The sequence below is a fragment of the Myotis nattereri genome (genome assembly GCF_964212035.1).
Source record: "Myotis nattereri genome assembly, chromosome: 16".
In the NCBI taxonomy this organism is placed as follows: Eukaryota; Metazoa; Chordata; class Mammalia; order Chiroptera; family Vespertilionidae; genus Myotis; species Myotis nattereri.
In genome coordinates, this window is record NC_138091.1 from 18,845,460 (window position 1) to 18,867,699 (window position 22,240).

Genomic DNA, 22,240 nt, shown 5'->3' on the forward strand with positions numbered 1-22,240 from the left:
ACCTTCCTCTGGACCTGGCCCCTGGGGCAGCACTTCCTAGTAGGGCAAGACCCAAGGTCACCACCCCATACCCTGGCCCCCGCAGACCCACACCCCTTTCATGCCCCCAGAGCCCAGAGGAAGTCACTTCTCCAAACAGCAAGGGAAAGGAAGCTTTAAAAATGCCTCCCAAAGCCCCACCTCTGACCTCTGACCCCCCTTCCCTCTAGGTGCCTCTGGAACTATGAAGAATGCTCGCTCCCACCTAGTCTGGGAAGTGTCCTTCAGCTTCCCAGTCCTGCTGGGCTGCCCAGCTTCCCACGGGACCCACGGCTGGACGCCCAGCTCTGGTCTGGGACAGCTGAGTGGCCGTGGCTCCACGAGGCCGTGTCCTCCACTAACCTGGAAGGCTGTGTGTGCTGGGGCCACGTGGTCAGACAGACCCCCAGCCCTGGGCTTGGCCTGCAGGGCCGCTGGGACCCAGGGAGAAGACAGCCCCCAGTGAGTGTGTGGAGAGAGCCTGGCCTGTCACCAGCTTATATGATCCTGGGCCAGGCCCTGACCTCCGCAGACTGCGGGGCCAGGGAGTCAGACTTTGCAGTGCAGCTGGCCGGGCAAGGCACCACCAGCAGCTCTGAAGACCCATTAGCTCCCGGACTGCGCAGAGAGGTCGTCCCGGCCTCGGGGTGGCCCTTCAGGCTCTGAGGCTCCCTGGTGTGGGGACCGTAGCCTTTCGGCTGGGCCTCTGGACTCAACCTGGCAGAGCTGGGCAGCTGTTGCTGAGAACTTCCTAGCCTGGCGGTCACTCTAGAGGGCACTTGTCTCAGTGGCTTTGTCTGGGCACAGCCTGGGTCCCTCAGGTGGGGACCACCCCAACAAGGAGCTGGCATCACCAGGGGTGAAGGCCCTGGTGCTTGCTACAAGCCACCTGTGCCCCAGGCCTGAGATCACTGGGGGTGCCCACCACACAGGGCTCCTTGAAGCCCTTGGAAAACCTGTTCATCTCCTGAACCCCCCACAGGAGCCAGACCACTCCTGCCCCACTCTAGACTCTTTCCAGGGGCAGGGCCCTGGGGGACCATTCCCAGAATCCCTGGGGCAGTGGCCAGGGCTCTGACAGCCAGAGGAAGCAGCCTTCCACTCAGCTTCCTGACCCAGGGAGTAGCCTGGTGGAGGCTGACATCCCAGAACCATCTCCATCAACATCAGCTGCCACTGCTCACGCGCATTTCCACAGCCCACTACTGCCCCCAGCCGCTGGCCACCCTGTGGTCCTGTCTGCATATGCCACCCCACCCTCATGCAGGGTGCAGCTGCCAAATGTCACCTGAGCCCTGGTCCCCAGCGTGCAGCTTCTCATGTCTGCTCCGCTCCACTCCCTCCCTGCACACGTGCTGGGCCTAGTGGCCAGGAGCCGCTCTGAGCCAGCCTAGACAATGCTCGCTGCCCTGTAGTTACTGGCCGGTGTGGCTTCAGTGGTGTGGAAGCTACTGGAAACCCCACTCCCTGCCATGCTCTGGGGCACCCTGGGGGGCCTAGCGAGGGGGTGGGATCCCTAAAGACCAGCCTGGCCTCCACCCCCAGCCCAGCCTCAACTGGGGCCCCAGCAATGTTTTCTTGTTGTACAAGAACCAGGTCCAAGTGTTGCCTCCTCTTCCTTCCGGAAGCCAAACTGCTCCTTTATTTTTTAGAGCTGCTGATTGTGAATCTCAGAGTCTTAAGAGAAGCCAAATATATTCCTCTTGTAAATGAAGAAATAAACCTATTTAAATCATGCTCTGGTGGCTCTTGCAGGAAAGCAGCGTGGGGGGAGGGCACAAGGAGTGGTCACACCTGTGCTCAGCCAGCCTGTGGCCAGGCCTGCACTGGTGGGGGGTCTACGAGCTGGCCCACACTGCCAGGAGCCAGGGTCCCAGCCCCATACAACGTACACGTGTTCTGGGCTGAGAAGGACAGCAGCCCAGGTCATGCAGGAAAGGACTCGGGTTGCCCCTGCTGCAGCAGGACCTCCCCGCAGACCCTCTCCCCCCACTACCAGAAGGCAGTACCTCAGAGTGGCTGGTTTATTGAAATCCTGGTGAAAAAATAGGAGTCTCTAGGGCTGACGGGGAGGGCCGAGGGGCAGGGCCGGCACTCAGGGCTTCGTCGCCTTCCGCAGCTGTGCTTTCTTTTTCTTGGCCCCACTCTGGAGAAAGCTGGGGCTCCTGTTGGCCAAAGACAACCTTAATCTTGCCTTTTTCCGCGGCAGTGCCGACTGTGGCGATTTGCCGGAGACCCCCTTTTGGGGCAGCTCCTTCTGATACTGCTTTTCGATAGCAGGCTCCGTGGGGGACACAGGCGTGTCTCCGTTCATCTGAGACAGCTTCCGATTTCTCTTCTGTAGCTTTGGGGTCTTGGCCGGGGGCTGCAGCGCCGACTGTGGCGATTTGCCTGCGACCCCCTTTTGGGGCAGCTCCTTCTGATACTGCTTTTCCACAACAGGCTCCGTGGGGGACACAGGTGTGGCTCCGTTCACCTGGGACAGCTTCCGATTTCTCTTCCGCAGCTTTGGGGTCTTGGCCGGGGGCTCTGGGGACAGACTCTCGGTGGCAGGCGTCCCTTCCGCCTGGGCCTGGGCTGCAACCTTAGCCTTCTTCCTTTTCCTCTTCTTGCCTGTGCTGGGGGGCGGGGGCTGGGGCTGGTCCCCGCCGGTGGCTGCAGGCTTGGCCTCCTCCTCCGGTGTGGTGCCCTCTGACTTGCGTTTCTTGCGCTTCTTGGTCTCCGGCAAGAATCCCTTTTTCTTCCGTTTCATGCTAACAGGGCTCTGCGTGGCACTAACTTCCTTGGCTTCCTTCTTCTCCGACTTGGGGCGCCTGGGAGGAAGTGAGCAAAGTAAGGAAGCACCTGGTGAGGGCAGAGATAAGAGTGTCCTCCATCTCTGTGGCCCACGGGACCCAACTGCCCACACCGGGCACGCCAAGTCAGAATGTGTGCAGCGTGGGGTCGCTCCAGCCCTCCCAAGGTGTGTGGGCCCTCCTCCCAGAACCTACTGGACTCCGAGGACCTTCATGGCCTGCCAGTAAATGTTGTAGAGGCGGCTGGACCCGGCCACTTGCTCCTTCTGCTGCACCCTGTGCTGCAGGTACTGCTGTTGGCTCTGCAGCACGCCCCGCACAACGGTCAGGTCCAAGGTCAGCTTCTGCGGGAGGTGGGAAAGCTGTGGTCAGCGTGGACATGGGAGGCGGGGCTTCTTCCCACCCTTGACCAATGACTGCCTCTCCAGGGACCCCCGCGCCCCCTTCTGTACCCTCAGCCACTCCTGCCTGTGAGTCACCAGTTTCACTTGCCTTAGGAAGAAAAGGAGCCCCAGGTGCCGCATTCATTCCCTCTCCCTACAGCCAGAAGCTCCGATCTCTGCGCCCGCACCTCCCTCCCTCTCAGCCCGCCCCTCTGGCGGCCCCATGCAATGACGCGAGGGTGGCCACATCCCTTCTACCCATCTCACCCTCCCTGCCACAGACGGGATGGGTTATGTGAAACCCACTGGCTTCCAGAACACCCTTTCCTCCTGGCATTTTGCTGCCACTCAGCTGCTTTTCAGGTCCCCCGCTGTTCGGCAAGGCCCTGCCCTGGCCCCACCTGCTCCCTCCAGCACCCTCAGCAAGCTTGCCCTGCATGTGGGCCTTGGCCAGTGTCTATGCCGGAACTCCCAGACCTCTCCCTCTGGGCCAGACTGAGGGACCCAGACACTAAGCCACAGCTGCCACCGCCCCATTCTGATGGCCCCTGGCCCATCTCTGCAGGCCTGGGAACTGGCTCCTCCTGACGCTGCCCACCAGGAACCCTCACCTCCTCAGCTTTCTGACTGGAGCACCAACACCAGCACAGCCTCCTACCCTGACCCTGGCCAGGCACAGGTGGGCACTCTCCCTCCCAAGTCAAGCACCTGTGTCCACGGCTCTCTAAACACAGAAAGAGCCCGATTCCTCCCCTGGCAGCCTGAACCTCCCCCACGTGGCATCCAGAACCTTCCCCTGTGACCTCCCTCCAGCTCACCTCATGATTAATAATCCAGAGGAGGGTGTTGAGCAGCTCCAAGGAGGACCGGTTCTTCAGCTGCTGCGACTTGGTCTGCGCCTCCCCCAGGGCCCGCAGATTCTGAGGAGAAGGTGGCCAGGCTGAGCCACTCGAGCGCTTCCCATGTGACCAAGTGTCTCCCAACCCCCAGCCACCCCCAGGCTTAGTGTCCCGGTAATCCTCCCTCCTCTGAGAGAACAACTCCTGATGGGGGGTGGAAGGGGAGCCCTGTGGCTGTTACCTCCGTGACCTTTGCCAGGATCTGGCCGGTCAGCTGCTCCCACTCGGGGTCCTCAAAGCACAGTCTCAGCTCCCGCATGGGCAGGGTCTTCTGGAGCAGCAGGCAGGCCTGGGCCTGGGGTGGGGGAAAGTGGTCACCAGGAGCTTGGGCATGCTGGCCAAGGCTTAGGGAACCACAGGGGACCCCAAGAGCTCTGGCAGCCTGCTGGGCACCTCCTGAGGCCAAGGCAACACTAGGTTGGGGGAGGGGCACCTGCTGCTCTGGCTCCAACCTGCCTGGGTTGGCACCACAGAGCTCTGGGCTCAGAAGTCATCTGCTCCTGTCCCCTCTTCTTAGGGGGGTGGGGGAACAGAGGCCTGGGGTGCGGGAGCAAGGCTCTCAGCTGGGTAGAGGTAGCAACCTGGATTGAGAAGTTTTGCCCTCTCGCGACTCACTACTGTCTTCCTCCAGCCTCCCCAGCCTCGTCTCCGTCCTCGCCCTGCCCTGTCTGCTAGGACCTGAGCGGGTAGCCAGAGTGTGAGCGCTATGGAGTCGGAGGGCTCAGGCCACATGGACAGGGGTGCGGTGAGCCTGCCTGCCCTGAGTCAGCAGGGCACTCCTGGGCCTCACAAACACCCAGAAGTGAGTCGAGTGGGTAGTTCAGACAGGCCCTACCTGATGGCGAGGCCGCGTTTGGCCCGTCACATGCTGGACCACCACAGGGAGCAGGCTCTTACAGAGCATCTAGGGAGGGAATGGCAGGGCTGTGAGACGGGGAACGGGGTGAGCAGGGCCCGAGGGGTGGGCCGGCCCCTACACTCACCGGGTGCCGGGAAAAGAGACTGAGGAACATGGGAACGCTGAGCGGGCTGTTGCGCTTGGTCAGGAAGGAGCTCAGCGCTGATGAGTAGATCGGGGTCACGAGGTTCAAATCCAAGCAGCTGGCAGCCTGGGCCACCTGCGCGAGCGCACCGGTTAATGCCAGGGAGAGGGAGCCCTGGTTGGGAGCCGAGCCTGGGCCGCCTCCAGGAGGCTGAAAGCTGGGCCCTTGGGAAGTCACGGCCTCAAGTCCCCATCTGTGAAACAGGCAGGTGGTCCCGGCTGCTGCCTGGAGTCTGCTCCTATCTACCGGCACTGCACTTCCTACTAGTAGGCTGAGCCCTCTGGGCCAGGGCCTGCTCACCTCGGGGCCCTTGGGCTTGGTGCTGGTGCCAGCTTTCTCCTTCTTCTGGGGCTTGTGGATGGACCTGTCAGCGGTGTTGCCCTTCAGCACCCGGAGCAGGTAGAGGGAGGCGTTGAAGTAGTAGAGGGCGACGGAGGAGTCGGCCTGGTGAGCAGCCTGCTGCACCAGCCGCTCCACCTGGGTGGACAGCGTCCCCACGCAGTTGCCCACGTCACGGCAGTAACGCCGGGAGCGGCACAGGTGGTGTCTGCGGGGAGGTAAGGGGCACAACTAGTTACAACATTCTCTTCCCACCCCTGCTCCCAAGCAAAGCCACCCCCCAATAGGGACCCCAAGCCCATTTCCCAGGTGGGGAATCGACACCTAGAGAGGAAAGGGATCTGACTAAGGCTTAGTGGGAGGTCCAGGGCCAGCTGCAGATCTGCTCCGGAACGGGCCCCCTGGGCCTTGGGCTCAACACCCCCGACCGGGTCCACATCTGTCTACACCTCTCTCCCCTGGGCTTTCAGGCCCTTCATAAAGCAAGACCATGGTCTATGTACTCAGAACCTGCACGGCCCCGCAGGGCTGGGAACACAGTAGCGACGAAAGGTTAGGACACTAAGCAAGACCAAGGGTACCCAAGCAGGTGGCAGGAGGAGCGGAGAAGGTGTGGCCTGAAGCTGGCACAAAAGAGTTGGGGTGCACCGTCCGTCACACTCTCCCCACCTGCGCTAGTCTGTGTACCCGGCATCTCCCGTCCCTGGGCCTTCGTCTCCCAGCACGCCTGTGCTCTGAAGGCAGGCCGGCACCTGCCCCCTCTCGTCCCTCTGGCTGGGCTCCCTGCGCTAGTGCCGCCCATGCTGCCACCCATTCCTTAAAGGGCAGGCCAGCCCTGCCCCCTGCCCGAGCCCTTGGTGAAACGTCTGTGGCTCCTAACACAGCTAGAGGTCCACAGGACTCTCACGTCCCAGCTGCACCCGACCGGCTCCCCGCTGGCCCTTCTGCCTCACCCGTGGCCGCAGGCATGACGGCCTCTACAGGTCCCAGCACTGCTGACGCTTCCCCAGCCGGCCGGCCCTCACCCTGAGACCGGGTTAGTGCCCTCACCACCCTGTGCCCCCACTGTCTCTTACCCACTACCCTACCCCGCCCCCACAATTCCAGGGTGTCACTGCCGGATCGACAGTCTGGTTTCCCAACTGCAGGGACCCTGAGGGCTGGGGCTCCCCGAGGACTGCTGCTCTAGCGCAGAGCTGCTCCGTGTGGGCGATGGATGATGAAGCGGCCTGTGGGGGGGTGGCTGAGTGACACGTGCTCTCAGGGCAGAGCAGTGAACCTCGAGAGCGGAGAGGGCCCCCTCTGGAAACCTGGCTTCTACCGTTTTACTTGGGAAACCCCGAAGGCCTAGTGCTCCTCGGAGCGTGGGTTTTGGGGCCCGTCAGCGGTCCCCGCCCACCCGCCCGGGCTCACGTGAAGATGCGGGCCGTCTTGTGCAGGAGGTCCTGCTCCTGTTTGGTGCTGCTGGTGCGCATGCTGCGCCGGATGATGTTCAGCAGCGGCTCGAGCAGCTCCAGGACCAGGGGGTTCTCGGGCTGCTTGGTCACCAGCACCTCAATCAGGTCCAGGACCTGTGGCGGGACGGGTGGGCTCAGTGAGGTGTGGGAGGCGATGGGGCTGGACAGCGTCGGAGGCGCTCAGGCTGGCTCTCGGCTCACCCTGATCTGGAAGTCCCGCCGGAGCGCCTTCTCCTTCTGCAGCTTGTTCTTCTCGTCCCTCCGGGCCTGGATGTGCAGCTTCTGCTCGGCAAAGAGGCTGGCGAGGTTCTGGTCCAGCGCCATCATGGCCTCGTCCCCCAGCTCCTCATCGTCATCGTCATCGACTCCACCCTGAGCGACAGATGCCCAGTGAGCAGCCTGGCCTCCGGGCACATGCAGACAGACAGGGACAGGAGTCTCCGAGCTTCTGCTCACCAGTGCCTTCCCTGCCTGCAGCACGGCCATCAGCTGCTCCCGGAAGCCGGGGTCGACGTCCCCGTCGCGATCCTCCTCATCACTCTCCTCCTCTTCACTCCCGTACTCACTCTCCGAGTTTTTGTTGTCCTCGCTCTCAGAGTTCTCGTCCTGTGGGTGGCTGGTGTGTAGTAGTCCCCACTGCACACCACGTGCCTGCCCACCCCGCGCCGCCCCTTGCTGGCAAGTACCTCCTCATTCTCCAGCTGCTTCTCGGAATCGTCCGTGACCACCACGTTGTCGTCCTCGTCCTCGCTCTGCTCTGGGTTTAGCACCTGCAGGGTATTCCCAGATGCTGACACTTTACCTCCTCAGACCACTGGGCCCTCTCGACTAACTTCCCTGGCCTTGCCCAGTCCAGTCTCGGCCAAAAGGTCAAGGCAGGAAAGTGAAGCCCAGGAGGTGAGGCTACACTCTCCATGCCCAACGCCAGCACCTCCTGGTCAGGGCTGCACGGCAGCAGAGCGACGAGGCCCCCACGCACTCTGCAGGTTCCAGGGAGGACCAGGAGCTGATGTGGCAGCCCTGGTGCTTGGACAGCCACCTCCTGGGACCCTTTTCCCCAAAGGCCCCAACTTACATCCAGGATTAGCTGCAGGGCACGTGGAGTCAGGTGGGCGCAGACGTGGCTAAACACGCTCCGGGCCACCTGGCGAATCAAGTGGCTGGGCTGGACCAGGAGGGCCAGGAGGATCTCCACCAGCACCTCCACCCATGGCGGCTCCTGGGGTTCTGCAAGCGGGAGAGGTCTGAGTCCGGGCAGGCAGCGCTGTCCCATCCTGGTCCCCGCTGTGCCCAGGATGTGCCCTGCCCATTCCTCCTCGCTCCCCCCAAGGGGCAAGGACCCACTGGCGGCCTTGGAGCGGGTCCGGCGTGTCTTCTCCCCCAGGCTCTTCTGGATGCAGGTCTGGATGTCACCTAGGAGTTCGCAGCTCTCTGTGGGGTTCTGTGGGGAGGGCAGAAATCAGGAGCCGAGCCCCATCCCCATTCCCAGGGGAGGGGCCAGTCCAGGGGAGCTGCTGCATCATCAGAGGCCGAGAACATGGCAGCGTGCCTTGGCCAGTCACCCTCACCAGCCAGGAGGACCCCAGCTGGACACCAGAGAGACAGAGCTGGACAAGGATGGCTGGGCAGTCACAGGAAGCCAGCAGGCCCCATGTTTAAGGTTCACAATTCTAGGTTGTTCCTCCTACTCTTAGTTCAACATTACTACATAGAAAAAATGGAAAGTCATTAATTTTAACTAATGTAATTTAAACTCATTTAACCCGTCTTGTTGGGGACAAGCCCAGACTCCAGCCACCTACCCTTTAGGGATGCGGGGGCTCTAAAACCAGCCTGTGTGATCCATGGTACTGAAATGGCGGAGTTCTCCCTCACCATGCAGTGGGGGTTTAATGTTGGGGCCAGGGGTCACAGAACAGGCCGGAATAGAAGCCCAGCGCTCTGGCCACCTTCGTCTCCAGCTCCCTGGCTGTGTAGGCACCTTTTCTTTTTTTAAAACTCTCACCCGAGGAGATGTTTTTATTGATTTTAGAGAGAGAGGAAGGAGGGAGGGAGAGAGAGACAGAATATGACTTGTTGCCTCCCATATACACCCCGACTGGGGATCGAACCACAGCACTGTGTGTATGGGATGACACTCCAGTGGAGCCACCTGGCCAGGGCCATGGATCCCCAGCCGATTGATGCTTCTTACATCAATGTTTCTCTCTCCCTTACCCTTCATTTTTCTCTCAAATCAATAAAAACATATTTTTAAAAAGCTTTAAAAAAAAGTACCACTACAGAACAACCATAATTGAGAACAGCCTGAAAACTAGCTGAACAGAAGTCCCAGAATTAAGAATGTACACAAGAAGCGAGGCTGGTAGGAGGGCAGAGACATGGAAGGGGCTGGCCCCACACCCATGTATTGTGGTTAAAAATTGGGAGGCGTATCTCGGCTGTGGAGACCTCCGCTGAGGAGTAAAGGGTCCCGGCACCACAATGGGCTCCCAGCCTAGGGTTCCAGTGCTGGGAAGAGAAGTCCCCGTAACTTCTGCCTATGAAAACCAGCGGAGGTTGTGGCTGATGGGACAGAGGGATGCTGGAGTCCCTAACCGCTCTAAAAGTGCAAGAGATATATAGGGAGGAACGGAATTGTCTGGCGCAGGCCACTGTTCCTTTTTGTGAGCCTTTCCCCTACAGAGCAGGCAACATATCTGAGTCTCCATTAACCTGGCTAACATGGTCTGCCCAGGCCTGGGGATTCCCTGAGACCCTGCCTCATCCAGCTTTCGGGCCCACTCAGTGCTTCCAGTGCCTTTTCCACACTAACAGCCTGTTTTGGCTCATGACGTGGACTTTCCTAAAAATCTCACAAAAGCTCACAAACCCTAAACAAGGAGCCTCTGGCCTCAGACCTCTTGCTAAGCAGCCCAAGCCTGCACTAGTGGTAGCTGCCTCAGTGTGCAGGCTAGCCTTTCCCCGGCACCGCCAAGTGGCAATCGTCTGCAGATCGCTTTGAAGCTCATACCAGGTAACCCTAGGCAAAGCAAAGGCCACTGCTGAACTTGGCTGCACCAGCCTCTCCCAAGAGCACCGCCCAACCACCTCCAAATGGCACACCCAAGGGTGGACTCAGCAGGCATCGGAGCCTGGCCACAGCAAATCCTGCTCTGTGGGGCCAGTCCCCACACAACAGTTCCTCCACTTTAGTCATGGCCAGTCCTCAGACACTCAGCCTGAGGGTCAATCCCTCCCACAGCCCACAGCAATCAAAGCTCAACTATAACAGCACACACACAGCCCACACTAGGGACACACCTGGCGCACCCAGCGCGGCCAACCAGGGAGGCTAAGCCACTGGGCCCCACGGGATACCTATGACTTAAGGCCACTCTACCAAGACCGTAGTTTGCCCCTGGCTGCCCTAGAGGGTATTATGCTAAACGAAATAAGGCAGAGAGAGAAAGACAAATACCATATGACTTCACTTAGATGTGGAACCTAAAAAAACAAAAAACAAGCAAACAGAAACAAACTCATAGGTACAGAGAACACTTTGATAATTGTCAGGTGTGAGGGTGACTGGGAGGATGGGTGAAAAGGGGGCAGAAATTTAGAAGCACAAATCGCCAGACATAAGAAAGTAGTCATGGGAATATGCAGTACAGCACTGTGGGTGGGTATAGTCAGTAAACTGTAATAACTACGCATGGTGTCAGGGGGTACTAGTGTTACTAGGGCGATCACTCTGTAAGTTACAGAAATCTCTCATCACTACGTTGTACACCTGAAACGAATATTGTACGGCAACTGAGAAATGAAGGTTCAGAGTTAAGAAGAAATCACGAGGGTGAGAAGAGCTGCTGGCACTAAACTCCCTAAAAGTTCAGCTCCCCAGAGCCTTCCCTGGCAAAGCCCTCAAGCTGCTCGGGAGGAAGCCTTAGGGCCCCGACCCCACGTCCACAGCCCCTCCTGTCCAGGTGCCGTACCTTGAAAAGGTGGATGCCCACCAGGAGTAGCAGGTGCTGAAAGGCAGTGGCCTTGGCCTTGGCCTCTGAGGAGCAAGCCTCCAGTTCCTTCAGCGTCTGTAGCATCCTGGTGGGAGACGGGCATGCTCTCAGGCCACGGCTGCCAGTGTCAGACCCCAGAGCGACCCACCCACCCTCTGGAAATCCCACCCCTCACCGGGTCCAGGCCTGGCGCTGCTGCGTAGTGAAGGGCGCCAGGGGGGACACGTTGCGGCTGTGGTTCAGTAGCATGTCGGCAAACTGTACCAGGCGGTAGGTCCAGGGCTGCTTGTCCTGGGTCTGCTCCAGAGCCTGCTTAAACTGTGTGCTGAGGGTCTGCAGCAGGCTGGGGGAGGGCAGGGTCACCGGCGGGGTTAGTAAACACGGCCGCCCGTCCCAGCCCCACACCCTGACCCACTGGAACGCCAGCGTTTCTCCCAGCTTAGAACTGGAGAGAGAAGCACCCAAGGCCACCTTCCAGCCCTGCCAGCCCACCCTCAGCTTCTCCAGAGCTGCCCGTGACCTACCTGAAGAAGGCAATGCTGACCACCGATCGGGCCCGGCCCTCCATAGGGAAGGAGAACTGCTGCCCAGTTTCAGGGATCTGGGATGTGGGCTTCTTTGTTTCAAAGAACGAGTGGAAAAAGCAAAACCTGGGGAAGGTGGGAGATCAAGCCGTGTTACCGGTTAGTGCCACCCAGTTTCACCAGCCCCTTCTTAGATGGCACCACCGAAGGCCTGGAGGCAGAGGAGGGAGCCACTCCGAAGAGAAGTAGACACTTCTCAGATCTGGAGCCAACATCCCTCCCTTGGAACCAAGACCCACTCAAGGCTGTGTGACCTCAACCAAGTCACACCATTGTTTCTGCAAACACGGGCTACCCCCCTGGGACTGCAGTGAGAGCCGAATGAGCACCTGGCAAGGTGAGGCCAATGGTGAGACCTCCCTGACCCTGTCCATGTGCAGAGGCTGCCCATGGGACACTCGGAGCCTGCGAGGCCCCTGCAGCCTTGCACTTCCTGGGTCCCTTCCTTTCACAGGCTCCCAAGGAATTTCTCCCAAATCCCTTCTGCCTAAGGGACAGGGATGGCTTGCCGGCTCCCCATGGACAACCTGACCCCAACACTTCTGGCTCCAGGGGCGACCCAAACTAGGACTAGGCAAGAGGCCCAACTCTTCGGCCGCTCCACCCATGGGGGGTTGTGGTTTGAGCACGTCTCACACCTGGCCACCTCCTCAATCAAGGCCTCCTCCTTCTCCAGGTGCAAGCTGTTCACGATGCTGACCAGGCGGAGGATGATCCACTTCCGCAGCCGGAACACAGCTCGCTCAGGCCTGGAGGGCAGAAGCCAGGTCACAGGAGCCATTCAGCCATGGTAAAAATGGTACTCCTTTGCCCATTTTGGAGACAGGAACACCAAGACCTCCGCCCTCTTAACACCAGCATGGGAACACGTGAGGAAACCGAGGCCTTCTTTGAGAGCTATGGCTCAGCTCCCCACCATCTTTCCTCCCCTTCCATGTAGGAGGGAGAGTCCTGGTCCCTGGGCTCAGCAGGCCCAGGAAGCCCACTCCTGAGCCCTGGGCCCCTCCCTGCCCTGCTGGGCCCATTCACCCGTGGATCGAAGCATCCTGGGCTTTCTTCTGATTGCCGGTGCTGAAGTCCACCAAGGAGTCCAGGTCAGGCTGCAGAAACATGTCCCGCAGCCAGGCCACATAGCCCTTGAGGGCGGGGGAACTCAGGAACCGCGCGACCCGCCAGTAGGTAGGCACCACGGGGAGGCCCTGGTTGGTGATGGAAGTGTAGGCCACCAGCACAGCCAGCTGCCTCTCGGGGTCATCTCGGCAGCCTTCCAGGAAGGTCCCAACGTACTCGTTCATCTCTGGAGCAAACTTGAACTGGCCCGGGTACTGCAAGAGTCAGGCACTGCACTGACCGACAGCCCTGCCAGCCTCTTCCGCCACAGGGTACACGAGGCCCAGCCAGTGCCTCTCCCTCGTGCAGCCAATAAAAGGCTCAGAAGTAATTTCCGGGGGCTCTGACTGGTACAACCGGGATGTGGGCCCGGTTGGCGGGGCCTCCCAGCCTGTGCTCTTTACTTTCTGGTCTGCCCCCGCCCCCACCAGCCCGCCCCGGATTCTAACAGGAGGCAGCTCTCCAAAGCTGCTTGTGAGGGTGGAATGAGCCGGCGAGGAGCAAACCCAGCCATGCTTCCTGCTTTAAGAGAACATCTTCACAACAGCTCTGAGGAAGCTCCGCTCCTCTCCTCGGACAGGGAGAGGCAGGCACGGGGCCGGGAAGCACCCTGGGTGGGCTCACAGAGCAGTGAGTGGTGGAGCCAGGACGGGGACTGTGGTCTGGTCCCCCATCCCATGCTCCTAACCACCACCTGACTCCCCTGTTGAGTGCTTAGCTCAGTGAAGGATGCATGGACAGTGTTAAGATCGACACAGGGGTGGATGGGGGTCTGGGCAGGCTGCTGGCTGAAATGCCTCTGCCGAGGGCAGAAGGGCCGACCTTGGCGAAATTCTGCTCGGAGGGGCAGAGGGAAGGGACACCCAGCTCCCAGGCTCCTTCCAAAAGCAGTTGTGCTTACCCCTACCAGGCAGGACCAGGGGCAGGAAGACCCCTGATGCTGGAGCAAAGAGCAACCTTGTATTCCAGAAGCTGACTGATCCCTGAGGCGGCCCACCCCCCTGCTTAGCAGGAAGCCTGGCTGTTTCTGGCAGTGGGGGCTGCAGGGGTGGCACCCACCTTAGAAGTGACCACGTGCTCCCCATAATGTCGGATCGTGTCTCCTCGCATCACCAGCTGCAGCTGCTCCTTGGACAGCATGGGCAAGGACGCGCCCAGCAGGCGGAAACACACGTAGCTAAGGGTGCGTGACAGAGCCTGGTCAGAGCCCTCAGCTCCCCTGGGTGGACTTTGGGACTGCCAACCCACCTCAGCCTAACAAACAGGAAAGAGGGGTCAAGACTGGAGACGCGTCACAGGCACCTGGCCGGCCAGAACTGCTTCTTCAGCAGCCCTTGTTCCACAATTTCGTTCCAGAACCATGGGAACTTGTCTTCCCGAAGCGCCAGGCGGAGCAGGTCCAGAGCCACAGCGGGCAGTTTGCGCTCCCTCTTCACAGAGTTGGCGGCCATCTTCAGCACAGTCACCAGTCTGTGGACGGCAGAGGGGACTCAGGTGGCATCCACCGAGCAGACAAGGGAAGCAGGGACAGCCCAGGCCATACTGCAAATCCGTGAATGGCCAGATGCAGCCCCTTGGCCTCAGAAACCCGCCCCCCTCCCTCACACCTGGGGATATTCTCATCCGACAATAGGTTGACCGATCCCATGAGCTTCTCCAGCTGCACGGGCACCTTCTGCTGGGCCAAGAGGAAGATCTCCAGGTGCTCAGGGGAGCCAAGTATTGAATTCAAGTCGGGCTTGAGAACCTTCGGCAGGAGCTCCTGCCACATGGCCTCCGGGACCTGGGGTGGGGAGACACAGCACCCTGTCTCTTCTCCTGTGAAGAGAGGCCTATGGGCTCCCTCGAGGGCCTTGGTACAGTGCCAATCTGAGGTGGGGGAGCCACAATCCCCCTTGCTAGGCATCAAAATCATCAGAGAGTATTTGTTAAAAAGCTCCAATTTCCAAGTCTCAGGAAACTGTTTTTAAAATATATTTCTTTATTGATTTCAGAGAGGAAGGGAGAGGGAGATAGAAACATCAATAATGAGAGAGAATCACTGAGTGGCTGCCTCCCGCATGCCGCCTGCAGGCCGATGCTCTATCCACTGAGCCAAACCGGCTAGGGCAGGAAGCTGGGTTTTTAATAAGCACCCCACTGATGCCAATTGGTTTGGGGTCACCATTTTTATCATTCCTCTTTCACGTTTTTCAGGACTAGCCCATTTCTTATATAAGGAACCCCAAGTGGAGAGCTGGGGTTCAAATTCAGATCCTCTGATTCTGCAGCCAGAACCGTGCAGAAAGCTGGAGCCCAGTATTTTGCTGTCCTTGCCTTTTCCCCAGTAGCAAAAGGTTCCAGGTATTAGCCTATCTCCATTTCCCAAGTAGGGCAGTGGGGAGGGGGTTCCCCCCTGAGGGGCCAGTTCGGGCCCAAAACAACAGCAAACATGTTTAAATATAGTTGCAACATGCCAGGTGCTGTTCTGGTAACTACACTGTCCAAAATGGCAGCCATTGGGTACAAGTGGCTACTGAGCACCTGGGAAATGCTCATCGGAACAGACTTGCTCTAAGTGCACCATACACACTGGCTTTCAAAAACTTAACATGACAAAAAGAATGTAAAGTACTTCTACAACTTTTTATATTGATTGCATGTTGAAGTAACACTAGGTTGTTATTTAGGCAACCTAATAGATGTATCAGGTTAATTAAGTATGCCATTAAGCTAGTTGGTGTTTGTGTTGTTTTTTTACCTTTGTAATATAGTTACTGTCAGTTACGCATTTTTGTATTTCTACGGAACAGTGCTGCTCTAGAGCATCTCCACCAGTTAACATTAACTCGTGTCTTCTCCATGTCTCTATAACGAGTAGCGCTCGCTACCCAAGGTCCCACACCCCATAAACCCATACCTCAGAGAGGATGTCCACCAGGGCCTTCTGGGGCTGCTCCCGAAAGTGGTTGTAGTGCTGGGCCAGGGTTTGTAGTAGCTTCACGGACTTCATCAGTGCCTCTGAGTCCTGGTGCCCACAAAAGGGTAGAGGGTTCGAGCAGGATGTGTCACTGTCACCCAGCACTCCCCAGCCAGTCCACATAATCCCGTTCCCCCAAAGCTTTTACCTTCACCAGCCTGCCCGACTGAAAGAGGGCTAGCACCCCAAACAGGTTTGCAAAAAGAGCAGGTCTCCTCATCACCTGCAAAAGGATTCCGGCATCGGTGAGAAGGCCCCAAGCACCCGCCACCCAGGGCTGCTGACCTCCGTGGGGACACTGGCTCTTACCTTCTTAACTGTCCGCAGGTCATGCTTCTCCTGTATCTGCTGCAGGATGCTGCACAAAGGGATGTCTTCGAAAGACTGTAACAACTGCCAGGAGTTGTGGCAGGAGGGGAGAGGGCTCAGGGGGGTGGCCCAGCCACATCCCAACAGATCGCAACCTCCTCCTGCTTCTCCCTTCAGTTTCTGCCCAGAGGCCTTGGATCCCTGCTCCAACCCTGAGGATGCCTCTGAAGCTACCCACCGATGATGGCATCTGCTGCTGGAGAGGAGCTGAACCTTGCCTCCCTGCCCCATGCCTACCCAGGTTGCGGAAAGTACCTCCTTCGGACAATCGATTCCCAGACACTCTATTCCCACAGCCTGCTCGGAGCTCCCCTCAGGCTGACCCTAAAGGAATGATCTTTATTGCGCTTCCAGCTCTTTAAGTTCCTCAGAAGTGGTCGGCCTATAACTGGCTGAGCGGCACTTGGCATCAGAGGGCCCTAGACGTTGCAGAGAGAAGTGAACCCACTCCCAAGCTTACTGCCCCCAGTCAACTGCGCACTCAGAGGTCGGTCAATCCATGTACCAAGAAGAAAACCGCTCAACCTCCTATCCACCTGTCAGGGCTTCTCTACAGACATGCCTGGCTCACACACTCTCTACACCTCCACGTGGGGACGCGTCCCATCAGCTCAGATGTCACCTCTCCCAACTTCTCCCTCCGAAGACCACTGACTCCATCCCTTCCTGCAACCGAGACATCTGCCCTCCTCACTCCCCACCGTTTTGACCGGCACGGCCGGTCCCCTTCCAGGAGTCCCCATCTCACCTGGGCCAAGGCCAGACTGTAGCAGGGCCGGGCGGTTTCTCGCCCCATTCCGAGCCCAGCGATGAGGCGCTTCTGGGCGTACTTCATCTCGGACCCCTGCGGAACCAGCGCATTCCCGGGGCGACCCGTCACGAGAATCGCACCGCGCCCGCCTCCCGCCTCCGCCCTTTGGCCCGCGCTCACCTGGACATCCAGGTTCGCGACCATGTGCCCCAACCCCCAACCCCTCTTTGCTGAGACCCTCGCAGCCCGGTCCCAGGCCCCGCCGCCATACCTCCGGTCTCGCGCGCAGATACTCCAGCAACTTCTCCGTGGCCTGCAGCCGCGTCTCCTGCTCCGGCTTCGCAATGTCCCAGAAAAAGTCCAAGAACTCGCGGCTGTGCTGCAGCAGGCCCTGGCGGTCGGCAGGCCGAGCACCGCCCTTCGCCGCCTCTCCGGGAGACATAGCCGCGGCGCCGTCCCGCTTCTCCATCTCCACCGCCACCATGCTCCGCGAACACGTGGGCTCCGGGGCAGCCTCTTCCGGGTCAGGTCGCGGCGCGTGCGCTCTGGGTTGGGTCGGCTGGGGACAGCGCAGCCGGGAAGAGATGGGCGGGGCCGGAGAGATTGGGCGGGGCCGGGAGAGGCTGGGCGGGGCCGGGAGAGGCTGGGCGGGTCCGGCAGAGGCTGGGCGGGGCCGGGAGAGGCTGGGCGGGTCCGGGACCGTCAGGGCCTTTCGCTCTGGCACCAGTAAATGAGTTTGAATTTTATCCTTACTGTGGTGGGTCGTTGGAGGGTTTTATGGAGGGGCAAGTCTTGATTCTGTTTACACTCTAAAAAGATTATACTGCAGCTGTATTGGGAGGTGGGGGGTGGATTGTAGGAGTGAAGAGGTAGAAGCAGAAGGAACAGACAATGGTGGATTGGGTCAAGGTAATATGAGAACAGGTCAGAGTCCAGCTAATTTGGAGCTGGTAGGGGGTGATGGATGTGGGGGGTGGGTAGGGGTGGGGGGGAGAGATGGATGCCAGATTTAGGGCTAAAATGAGTGGGTAGATTGTGCTACCATTTACTGAGCAGGGGAAGAATTTTCTTTCTAAGCAGGGGTGGGGGGCAGATTGAGGTGGCAGGATCTAGAGTTCTATTACATCAGAGATACCTTTTACAATGTGTATATATGGAGGGGCTACTGGTCACCCCGTTTGTCAACTTGAGAAGCTGTCTTTGGAGGGTGTAGTCCAGAGAGACCCCAGCCCTGAGGGAGGTGGGGTGGTCAGGGCCCAACCTGGCATTTAAATTTCATACACCCAGCTTTTTTGTACCCAGGCCCTGGGGAACCTCCTACTCACGCTCTTAACCTCTTCCTTGCTCTGCTGCCTGTTTTAGGAAGTGAGATGAAGAGGTTTGCCTTGTACATATGGTGCCCTAGGAGACAGGAGGTGGGCAGAGCAGGGGGAGCTGAAAGACATCAGCGCAGGCTCTGCCTCTCTGGGTGGGGCCTCCTGTGCTGCTCCTGGGGGAAGCCCTGACACAGGCGCCTCAAAGACTGACGGGAAATTAACCAAGAAGCAGGAATGGCACATGGCATCCGTGGGACTTGATCTTTATTTTGTTTCCAGCCTCATTGAGGGAGATCAGCAGAGGGTGGCCTGAAGGGGAGGATGGAGATGCCAGCAGTACCCCAGGCTCTGCCTGCCCTGCCCACGGAGCCCAGAGCCTAGGCAGGCACTTGGCATTCTTCCTTCTTTCCTCCCCAGAGCTGGACCCCAACTCAGGGCTGGCCCCAGGCCCTGGTGTTCTTTTCTTATTATCCTCAGTTTCCTTAGCTGAGAAGAGCCAGTCCCCGTAACTGACCAGGCCAGAGCCTGAGGACTTCAGCCAGCCGTGAGCACATACTCCAGGCATACTCTGCGCACTCCATCGCAGCTGGGCCTGCTCTGTCCTGCCCGCTTAGAAGCCCTGGAAGGGGCAGCAGCCACTGGGTACACTGGAGACGTGGGCGTGCTCTGCATGGGCTGCCACCTGGAGCAGGGTCCCTTGGCCACAAACACTGGAGGCCTCTGTTGGTCCTTGCTGGTGCTGGTGCTGGTGCTGGTGCTGGTGCTGGGCCTGGGTTTGGGACCCGGCCAGGTGGCTGAGCAGGGCATGAATTGTCACTCTGGCTACTGCGGGGGTCCCTGAAGCCACCAGTCCCAACACATCATCCTCTGTGCCATCTGGGCTACCACGAAGAATGAGGGGGCAGGCCCAGGTACTAATTGCGGACTTGTCCACTAGGTTGCTGAGTAGAACCCCAGTGCTTGGGGACAGGCGGCCAGAGCCGAAGGAGCTGTTGAGTGAGGAGATGAGAAGGAGCACAGAGCCGCTGCTATCCACGGTGGCCAGGACACTGCTCGCGGGGGTCTCATCAGCGTGGAGGGGTGGTGGGCACGGAGCAGGGCTGAGTCCTCTAGACTGCAGGGCTGCCTCCAGCAATGCCAGCAGTTCTGGGCCAGCTGAGGGGCTGGGGGTGGTGAACAGGATGCCCTGGGCCGACGTTAGCTGCAGTGCTGGCTCCAAGGTGGGCATAGGCTCAGCTGAGGGTCCCTCCAGCCCCAGGTCTCTGGCCAGCAGACTCAGTAGAGCATCCTCAGCAAAGTCTGGGGTGGGGGCCAGTGCTGCCCTGCGTAGCACAGCTGCCAGTTTAGGGTTGGTAGCACGGGCCCCAGCGCCCAGGGGGGTCCCATCAGTGTGGCAAAGTAGTGGACAGAGGCCCTCTGTGCCCTGGGCTGCCAAAGCCCTGGCCAAGGGTGTGTCCACCAGGAAGCCCTCTTGAGCCAGTGTGGTGGGGCCCACCAGCAGCCGTGGCCAGGGCAGGCGGCCGAAGCGTGTGTGCAGCAAGCGCAGGGTCGGCAGAGCTGAGGGCAGCCCCAGGCCGGGGGCCAGGGTCTGGGCCGGGCCTGATGTCAGGGCGGTTGAATTGCCCGAGGAGCTATTGTGGAAGAGGCCCCAAAACATGGCACCTGGGGAAGACAAACGGGTCACACAGGGGTCACGGCCACTCAGTAGCCCCCGGTGAAGGACTACTGACTTAGCCTGGGGCCGGGAGTTCCTGGCTGGGCCTGGAGACCCACCTGGGGTCAAGATCACATGGACCTAGAATTTAAAGTCACAGCCTGCCCTAACCGATTTGGCTTGGTGGATGGAGTGTCGGGCCTGTGGACTGAAGGGTCCCAGGTTCGATTCTGGTCAAGGGCATGTACCTTGGTTGCAGGCACATCCCCTATAGGGGGTGTGCAGGAGGCAGCTGGTTGATGTTTCTCTCTCATTGATGTTTCTAACTCTCTATTCTTCTCCCTTCCTCTCTGTAAAAAAATCAATAAAATATATATATATTTTTAAAAATCATTAAAAAAAAAAAAGTCACAGCCTAGAGTTGGCCAAGTCCCAGGCCTGCTCACTAACCAGCCTTGAGGTCAGGGCCACTGACTCCCCGGCTTCCAGGTCACCGATTGGGCCCAGGGTAGGGATCCCTGGGGTTGTGGGTCACTGACCTAGCCCTGTGGCATGAGGATGCACTACTGCCAGACACAAAGCTGCTCCAACTCCGGCGTCCACGACATTGCCCCCGGCAACAAGCAGCTCTCGGCCCAGGTCGGAGCACGGGGCTGCAGCAAGGAAGGGACTGTCATGGGAAGGGGCCGGAGTGATCCTGACCCTTCCTTTCCCCGAGCTGCTCTCATCACTGACCTGCAGGGCTGATGATGGCACCGTGGTGGTAGACGCCAGGGCGGTGGGAGTGCCCGCTGGGGGGAGGGGCCCCAGAGCCCGAGGTTTCTGTAGCGCCAGCCCTGGTGTGGAGTTGCCACACGGCCAGGGAGAAGCCAACGGCCAACAGCAGCAGGGCGGCCACTAGCTGAGCCCAGGCCCCGGGCCGAGCACCAACTTTCTTCCTGCAGAGAGGTTGTCCTGAGCCAGGGCCGAGGCAGCAGCCAGCCGGGAGCCCCAAGAAAACCCAGGGCATATTTCCCCAAAGGTTGACCTTGCTTGCAAGAGGAGTATAAGTTTGCCAAGGAGAAGGGCTTCTCGGTAGATGGCCCAGCCTGGACAGAAACAGGAAGATTGGGGACAGCGAGGGAGGGCGTCCTAGAGAGGAGGTTGGACAGGCAGGGTTGAGCCAGTGGGAGGACAGCTGGACAGGAGCTTGGCAGGCTGGGGAGCGGGCCCAGCCAGGTGCAGCCAGGCCCCAACCTGCTCAACAGGTGCCTCCTGCACCAGGGGGTGGGATTGGGAACCTCTGACAGAGTAGCTGGCAGGGCTGGCATGGTACAAATGTCCCTTCAGACACACAGACCTTGAATTGACTGGTTCAGGCCAGGTCTGGGGCTGCAGCAAGGGTTCCTCCTATTCAACCAGAAAGTTCCTGGAGCCGAGCCAAGCACCAGGGGCCCCAGAGGGAGGGACATGCCCAGCCTCGGTCCTGAGTTGCCAGGTGCCCAGACCCCTCCCTGACTCACCCAGAGGAGTCCTGCGGCTTCCAGGGGCCCAGAACGAGCGGCTCTGCTATCTCCTCCTCTTCTTCCCCGGACTCCCAGCTCTCCTCCCAGAGCAGCAGTTTCCGATAGAGCATGGGCTCCGCTGTGGCTTCCATGGCCCCGGAGCCTGCCCCAGCCGCCTGCCTGCCAGCTTTCCCAGCTGAGTCTCAGGAGGCCCTGCCCGAGCCAGGCAGGTGGGAGGTGTAGGCAGCCTTGGGGAAGGGTGGTGTGGAATCTAGAACAGGTCTGGGCAGGTCACGGTCCTGGGAGGCTGCGGGAGAGCCTGGCCCAGTAGGGCACAGGGCCTAGGGGCTCACAGGGCCGGGGACTCTTGCCATAGGCCCTGAGATCCAGGATGCTTGCTTGCTGGCTCCCTGTTCAGGGGATGCAGCCCCGGAACCCCCAGGCCTGTTCAGAATGCTAATACAGGGCAGTGGAGCTTGAATTGGGACTGCAGTTACATTGTTGCTTGGATCGGGGCTCAGCACACGACTAGGTTCTAAGTGGAGGTAGGTGTCTGGCTGGGTTCAAGGCTCAGCCTGAGGCTCCTCTAGGACAGTGGTTCTCAACCTGTGGGTCGTGACCCCTTTGGGGGTCGAACGACCCTTTCACAGGGGTCTCCTGAGACCATCGGAAAACACATATATAATTACATATTGTTTTTGTGATTAATCACTATGCTTTCATTATATTCAATTTGTAACAATGAAAATACATCCTGCATATCAGATATTTATAGGACGATTCATAACAGTAGCAAAATTACAGTTATGAAGTAGCAACGAAAATAATTTTATGGTTGGGTCACACAACATGAGGAACTGTATTAAAGGGTCGCGGCATTAGGAAGGTTGAGAACCACTGCTCTAGGATCTGGGTTTCTGAACTGGGGAGCAACTGGAGGTAGAGAAACAGTCATATGGCTCTTGGCCAGCAGGTGGCGCTACAGCCCCCCCTCCCTTGGGGAGCCACAGCCTGGAAACCAGGTTTCCGAATTCCTTCTCTCTGGGACTCACATCAAGGAATTGTTCTATGGCAAAATCCCAGA

The 22,240-nt window shown here is 59.2% G+C and overlaps 3 protein-coding genes across 4 annotated transcripts in view; 1 reads left to right on the top strand and 2 right to left on the bottom strand.

The window, feature by feature from the left end:
• The window catches only part of SPNS2 (SPNS lysolipid transporter 2, sphingosine-1-phosphate), a gene marked incomplete at its 5' end in the record, with an annotated part of 37,181 nt that extends 35,426 nt beyond the window's left edge, over nucleotides 1-1,755 (top strand). For both annotated transcript variants that reach the window (XR_013996960.1, XM_081109316.1), the window contains one exon: nucleotides 210-1,755. The remainder of the gene's footprint in view (nucleotides 1-209) is intronic.
• MYBBP1A (MYB binding protein 1a) lies at nucleotides 1,624-17,195 on the bottom strand. Its single transcript, XM_081109315.1, has 26 exons — nucleotides 16,974-17,195; nucleotides 16,700-16,795; nucleotides 15,892-15,975; nucleotides 15,731-15,805; nucleotides 15,523-15,630; nucleotides 14,231-14,406; nucleotides 13,926-14,093; nucleotides 13,683-13,800; nucleotides 12,543-12,838; nucleotides 12,152-12,262; nucleotides 11,454-11,579; nucleotides 11,105-11,272; nucleotides 10,909-11,014; nucleotides 8,279-8,375; nucleotides 8,010-8,161; nucleotides 7,621-7,704; nucleotides 7,391-7,540; nucleotides 7,136-7,306; nucleotides 6,891-7,048; nucleotides 5,439-5,685; nucleotides 5,079-5,213; nucleotides 4,931-4,999; nucleotides 4,277-4,390; nucleotides 4,015-4,116; nucleotides 3,009-3,157; nucleotides 1,624-2,831 (listed from the first exon to the last, which is right to left on the bottom strand). The coding sequence occupies exons 1-26, from the start codon at nucleotides 17,184-17,186 to the stop codon at nucleotides 2,114-2,116; spliced, it is 4,191 nt and encodes a 1,396-aa protein (XP_080965441.1). The 5' UTR covers nucleotides 17,187-17,195; the 3' UTR covers nucleotides 1,624-2,113.
• Nucleotides 17,196-18,628: 1,433 nt separating this feature from the next.
• Nucleotides 18,629-21,440, bottom strand: GGT6 (gamma-glutamyltransferase 6; the record flags this gene model as incomplete). Its single annotated transcript, XM_081110567.1, has 4 exons — nucleotides 21,175-21,440; nucleotides 20,408-20,610; nucleotides 20,212-20,325; nucleotides 18,629-19,680 (listed from the first exon to the last, which is right to left on the bottom strand). Exons 1-4 carry the CDS (start codon nucleotides 21,306-21,308, stop codon nucleotides 18,629-18,631), a joined length of 1,503 nt encoding a protein of 500 aa, XP_080966693.1. The 5' UTR covers nucleotides 21,309-21,440.
• Nucleotides 21,441-22,240: the final 800 nt, after the last annotated feature.